We start from the raw sequence: 7,126 nt of genomic DNA, 5'->3' as shown, positions 1-7,126 counted from the left end.
AAATAAAAGCTAATGTGAAACTTCTCAAATTAATTTTTTTAAAGCATAGACTCTCAAAAAGTGCATACAAATAAATGAAAACATCATTAGGTTAGTATTTTTGAATTATGTAGCATAATTAATGAAAATGTTCCTTATGATTTTCAGTTCTTTCTCAAAAGAGATAATAGACTTGTAGAAGAGAAAGCTGTTGAACATTGCGGTATTAAAGCTGACCATTATGTTCTTGAAGTTGGTTTTGGTCCTGGCATAGGTCTTGAAGCAGCATACAATAAAATCAAAGGTAACTTGGAAAACCACTGTATTTTGTTTTTGATAGAGGAGTTTTTATCATCATCACCGTCGTCATTGTCACCATCATCATCATCATCACCGTCGTCATTGTCACCATCATCATCATCATCACCGTCGTCATTGTCACCATCATCATCATCATCGTCGTCGTCATTGTCACCATCATCATCATCATCATTGTCGTCATTGTCACCATCATCATCATCATCATCGTCGTCATTGTCACCATCATCATCGTCATCATCGTTGTCATCATTTAACATCTGTTAGATGGTTTGACAAGAGTTAGCAAGCCAGTGGACTGCACCAGGTTCCACTGTTTTCGCATGGGTTTTACAGTTGGGTGCCCTTCCTAATGACCACCCCTTTAGAGTGGATTCATTACATGTGCATATTACCAAGATGCCAACAATATGCAGGTGACTGACTAGTTAGATTCTGACATCATTCAGAATAAGAAGCCATTTTGACCCCACTGAGAACATTTCTTTTCATTTGCCTGGACTGCTGCCCTTGGTTCTACAAACTAACAGTGGTACTCAGGACAATCTAATGCTGCCACACCAAAAAGATTGCTTGGGTACAACAGATGAGCTGAAACTTTCCTGCTTAGAACAAAGACATAAAAGATAGGGAAGTGTCTGGCCTAGCTGTGGGATTGAGAGATATATCAACCCCTGAACTGGGCACCACTGTATAATACCAAAGATCCCACACCTCTGTGAGTAAGGATCCAGTTTTGTAACAGCCCAGGGTTTAAAGGCCAACAGCTTTTCAGTTCCTCGCAGAAAAGTTGCAGCAGAGATCTACAAGGTGTGGATTGTTCAAAGAACATCAAGAGAAATTTTTATCTGAGATTCCAAATGAATTATGGCAAGAAATGCAAATATGGGTTAGGGTTAGGGTTAGGGTAGCGTTATTCAACTCGCTGCTTCACCGGAACCAAACTAAGAAAAACAGCCGTGGAAGTGAGTTGAAATAGACTCGCTATCAGATTCATGGCAGTACCCAAGCATGCCCTCACCTTTGGCTGAAACAAGTAAAAGTAAGTAAACACACACACACACATTGGTCAGTAGTTCATATATCCTGAAATGGAGCATACTTTAAAACATTAGAGTAGTAATATTTAGAAGGTTGTTTGTTATGGCTGCTCATAGAGTGACCATTGGTTTCACCCCTATCAGGCGCTTAACTGTATAGGTGACTCATAAGACTCAAGTGGCTAGAAGCACACATCCTCTCTACAACTGGAAGGAAGATGTTATGATCAGTAAATTTTGTAAACAAAAAAGATCCAGTATGAAGCTGATAAAGCTTTGGGTGAGGCAGAGTTATGTCCCCTTAGACCAGTACCGGTTATGTCTACAATGAGCCTGCTAAAGATGTCTGAGAATGACAGCATTTCCTTAGTCAGCAAATGGTGAATTCCATGTTTCCAACACAACTTTCCTCTGATGAGGGCACTGACTAAAACTCTCTAGTTTAGAGTTCTTTATATATATTCTTTTTACTTGTTTCAGTCATTTGACTGTGGCCATGCTAGAGAATAAATCAACCCCAGCACTTATTCTTTGTAAGCCTAGTACTTATTGTATCAATCTCTTTGGCCAAACTGTTAAGTTACAAGGACTTAAACACGCCAACATTTGTTGTCACGGTCAAGCGATGGTGATGGGGACAAACACAGACACACAAGCATATACATACATATATATATATCCATATGCTGGCATGGGTTGGGTGATTTCATCAGAGCTGGCAAGCTGCAGGGCTACAGCAGACTCCAGTCTGATTTGATGCCCTTCCTAATCTCAACCACAGAGTGTGCTGGCTGCTTTTACATGGCACCACATGCACCCTTTTATGTGGCACTGCACATGCACTTATGCATGGCACCACCACTATCAAAATGTTACTGGATGGTTTCATACAAAATTTATCTTCCCTACAAGGAAGGATTAATTAAATAATTAACAGATATTGTTGCTTGAAAATGGATTGCAAACTGTCTATTTTTAGCTGGTGATAATCTGTTCTTGTAAGTGAGGTGAATTTCATAGGAAACCATCCAGTAATATTTTTGATGTGTCTAGGGATTGATTTATTATACTGAATAAATAATTTACTTACTCTAACGAGTGTATTTTTCTGACTGATTATGAAAATTCTTCAGATACATTTATATCGTTGTGATCATGTCTCTTTTGTGTGCAGCACATTGATGATATTACAACAAAAGTGTTCCTGATTAACCCCGACTTCTCCAGCTGCCTTGCCATTCTTGCCCAACCAGCCCCTGATATTGGCCATCCATTGCTTTCTTTCCCTGATTCTTCCTTCTACGACAATGTTTTGCAGACCTTTACTTCTTTGAATATGGCCATAATAGATGGGTTTTTATTTTTAAACCAGTCACTGTCGTCTTACATCAACACCCATTCTTTTGTTCAATGGTCTTTTAAGAAACTTGTAACATTCTCCTACACACCTGCATTTCAAATGCATTGATTATGTCCTCTTCATATTTGTTCAGAATCCATGTTTTGCTACCATAAAAAGCTTGCCCTAACCTTTCTTTTAATACATGACATGCACTTCTGTAGTGAATATGTGAGTATAAGTTCCTATATTTGTTTCTTTTATTTTAGATGGCAAAGGTAAATTATTTGGTCTGGACTTATCACCTTACATGTTGGAAACTGCAAGCAAACTAATGAATGAAGGCATCACCAATAATCAAGTGGAATTGCATCTTGGAAGTGTTATGGAAATGCCATTTGAGTCGAATACCTTTGATCGGATTTTTCATTGCAATTGTTTTTATTTTTGGCCAGATTTTGACAAATGTGCTCAAGAGTTATATCGTGTTTTAAAGCCTAACACATTTATGATAACAACAGCTGATTGTAAAAGGTTAAAAGCTTCTGAAGAAAAGGGTTTTCTGAAATATGGCAACGCAGATATAGAATTATATATGGATGTGCTTCGTAAGAATAAATTTGAAAATGTAACAATGGAAACTCATGGTTCTGAAAACAAACAGTACCAGGTTATTTCTGCCTTCAAAGGAGCAAAAGAAGAATAATTTGCGTTAGATTTTCAAACAGCTCGTTCTGACACAGCGACATACATTTCGAAATCAATCTATAAAATTACATAATATTTCCAGTGCTCTTTAGGTTTGTGTTTGTTATGTTAACAATAATTGTATCACAAAAGATGAATTTATTGTTTAATAAGGGATACAAATTCATGTATAATTTGATATCAGAGCACATCATAAATTAAGATGGTATATTATGTAACCTACCAAAGGACTCTTTTGTTCCATTTCAAAATATTGAGCACATTACTTCAGTGCTAAAAACAGTTCACTCAAAATTATTGCAGATTCAGTTAAAACATCAAAAGCATTTAAATAAAATTTCCTTTTCAAACAAATGCATTCATTTTTTTTTTTTTTTCTCCTAAGTAATAGAGCTTATTTTCAGTACAGAATAATAATATTTTCATTTACAGTTACCTGATCTGCAGACATTTTCTTGTCTTGACTTCATATTTGTTGCAATGTTACAATTGATTTATTGTTCATTTACTGTTTGAAATAAAATTGGAGGTCATATGATCCTGTTGGTGATGGTGTCACATGAAAAGCTCTGGTGCTGGTGCCACATAAAAATCACCGAGTGCCCTCTATAAAGTGGTTAGCATTAGGAAAAGCATACAGCTGTAGAGGAGTACATGAATGACCATGGGATTGCACCTAAAAAGTTACCCTCTGAGGCACAAGTCCAGGCAAGGTCGTTTATGAAAGACCAGCAGTCATCGATGCATAACAACCTCCCCCTCTCCCTGCTACTGATGTTACCCAAGGGAAAGTCAAAGCTTGGCACCAGTGATGTCACAACTCATTTCTACATCTGGGTGAACTGGAGCAATGTGAAATAAAGTGTCTTGCTCAAGAACCCAACACACAGCCTGGTCTAAAAATTGAACTCACTACCTTATGATTAAGAACCCAATGCTCTAACCACTGAGCTATGCACCTTGGCATGGCTCAGAGACCATGCTAAAACAGACACTGGAACCTAATATGGTTCCTGTCAAACCATCCAACCCATGTCAGTATGGAAGAAGGATATCAAATGATGATGTGAATGACTGGAGTAGTTTTACATTAATCACATTATGTATAATGTTATGAATAAAAGAAAAAATGAAATTATAAAAATTCAAACTAACAACTATTCCTTTAATGCAATGGTTCTCAACCATTTTTCTCCCTGTGGACCTACACTCTTGGAGTGGTTGGCATTAAGAAGGGCATCCAGCCATAGAAACCATGCCAAATCAACTCCCCAGTGCAGCTCTTCACCTTACCAGTTCTCAGTCAAACCGCCCAACCCATACCAGCATGGAAGACAAATGTTAAATGATGATGGACCCCTTTGATTCCAATTTTCGTTGGGTGGACCCTCACAGCCAGTTGATGTCTTTTAAAAAAAAAAAACATTTTTATAATTAAATATTATTAAGAATTATGTAAAATAATTGTTAAAATATTTGGTGTCTTGCAGAAGAAATATAAGCAATCTTTTGGTTTTACTTCTAGAATTTACCAAATAAATTTTAACAACAAATTCTTGTATGAACCCCTAAGGACCATTATGAACCCTGGTTGAGAGCCCCTGCTTTAATGGGATACAGTCATCATAAAATATTACATGACATCGTTGAAAGAATGTATATAAGGTCCAGGATGTAGCTGATTTTAGAATAGGCACACTGTGTCCCTTCATGTCCTCAAAAGGGACTAAAAGTGTTGGTGACTGGAAGAGCACCTGGCTGTTAAATGCTATCTCAGAAATCATGTTCAAACCATGGAAAAGCAAATGTAAAACAATGACAATGATAAATACACAGACACACACACACACACACACACACACACACATGTAGCAGTGTGTTAAAGAATTTGATTCCCAACCACATGGTTCTGCATGGCACCTTTGGCAAGTGTCTTCTATTATAGCCCTAGGCCAGTTAATGCCTTGTGAGTGGATTTGGGAGACCGAAACTAAAAGAAGCTTGTCGTCTGTGTGTTTGTCTCCCACCAAAAGTTCATTTTATGTTTGAATTTAAACTAATAAAAAATGGGGGGAAAAAAAACTCTGTAGACAATTGAGTTTTAAAAAATATTTTATTTTATTTATTACGCATATAATGACATTGATTATTACGCATATAATGACATTGATTATTACGCATATAATGACATTGATTATTACGCATATAATGACATTGATTATTACGCATATAAAGACATTGATTATTCTGGAATTTCTGCCTTGCATAGTTTATGCTGCTTCCATTCTGTACATTCTTCCAATTAAAAAAGTTACTCTGAAATGAATATGAATTCATTTTGTCATGATTATACAATTTATTACAATTACACATATAAATATCCATTTACATATATAAACTTCAGTATCAGCAATTTGAAAAAGTTCTCTGTTTTCGCAAATGTCAGTTTATGAACAGAAATCCACACGGAAAATTACAATGCCATGGATAGACAAGAAACCAGAATCAGCTATTGCAAGTTTTGGAGCTATCGTGAGAAATTCTGAACTGAACTAAGATTTATACCTGTTCTATAGAAAGGCCATGGATAGACACTACCAGAAGAATGGGTACATACACCACAAGCTAAAGGATAGTGGCACTATTGATAGGAAGGGTAGCCTCTCTCGGATATACAATAGATATGTTACATCCGACCTAGAGGATATGCCTTTGCTATCCAGGAACAGAAAATAACTACTAAATACTTGATAAACAGGAGAGACAAAGATTCCATCAAAACCTCCATGGGGTAACAGAAAATATCGGTTATGCTATATTAGTGAAAAAGATATCACCCACTTCATCAGCATCTGCCCTAAAATGTCTACCAGATATTACACCCCTGCCCATGAAATATGATGTAGTTGGCAAAAACCAATTACAATGCTATTTACAGGAAAGCTATATATCAATCGCATGTCAGAACCAAAATGTTTTTATACTTTTGAAAACCAGAAATACAGGTGGAATATTTGAATAAAAGTAGCAATCCAGGACAAAACCTGATATTGTTCTGTGGGACGGGAATGCTGTAGACCTCAGCTGCTCAATGGACGCAAATGTAATATCAAAAGTTCAGGAAAATGAGAATATTTATGGTCAATTAATGCAGAACTTACAGCTCTTGTGCCCTGATTATAAATTCTCATTTGTCAAAACCAAAAAATACTAAATTTTTCTAAGAAAGAGCAAAAAAAAAAACATTGACCTGCATCCTCCAAATGCCTTTTATTAGCCGTACAGTGACAACTTGTACGACATTGCAAAGATTTTTCCATATGAGATTCTTTAAATGAATATATACGTACACTCGGTTCAATACACTGATACACATGCAAAAAGTAATGACGCATACACCTACATCTATGCACACAGCAACCCAACCACATATTCACAAATGACAGGGAACTCTCTCCACTCAAAATGACAGAGAACTCTCTCCACTCAAAATGACAGGGAACTCTCTCCACTCAAAATGTCTGCTGCTTTGTTAATGACAGGGAACTCTCTCCACTCAAAATGTCTGCTGCTTTGTTAATGACAGGGAACTCTCTCCACTGAAAATGTCTGCTGCTTTGTTAATGACAGGGAACTCTCTCCACTCAAAATGTCTGTTGCTTTGTTAATGACAGGGAACTCTCTCCACTCAAAATGTCTGCTGCTTTGTTAATGACAGGGAACTCTCTCCACTGAAAATGTC

General features: G+C 36.8%; 2 protein-coding genes across 2 annotated transcripts in view; one reads left to right on the top strand and one right to left on the bottom strand.

Annotated features, from left to right (window-relative positions):
* Window positions 1-3,738, top strand: part of LOC106870750 (uncharacterized) — a 13,928-nt gene extending 10,190 nt beyond the window's left edge. Inside the window, exons 3-4 of the mRNA XM_014916945.1 lie at window positions 148-283; window positions 2,946-3,738. Coding sequence (XP_014772431.1) covers window positions 148-283; window positions 2,946-3,382 — 573 coding nt within the window. The 3' untranslated portion in view covers window positions 3,383-3,738. The remainder of the gene's footprint in view (window positions 1-147; window positions 284-2,945) is intronic.
* A 1,740-nt stretch (window positions 3,739-5,478) lies between these two features.
* The window catches only part of LOC106870744 (chitinase-3-like protein 1), a 41,455-nt gene continuing 39,807 nt past the window's right edge, over window positions 5,479-7,126 (bottom strand). The window contains exon 11 of the mRNA XM_052965943.1: window positions 5,479-5,700. The gene's annotated coding sequence lies outside the window, so the exon portion shown is untranslated. The remainder of the gene's footprint in view (window positions 5,701-7,126) is intronic.

Source organism: Octopus bimaculoides, chromosome 2 (genome assembly GCF_001194135.2).
Source record: "Octopus bimaculoides isolate UCB-OBI-ISO-001 chromosome 2, ASM119413v2, whole genome shotgun sequence".
Taxonomy (NCBI): domain Eukaryota; kingdom Metazoa; phylum Mollusca; class Cephalopoda; order Octopoda; family Octopodidae; genus Octopus; species Octopus bimaculoides.
This window is presented reverse-complemented; position numbering and strand designations above follow the sequence as displayed.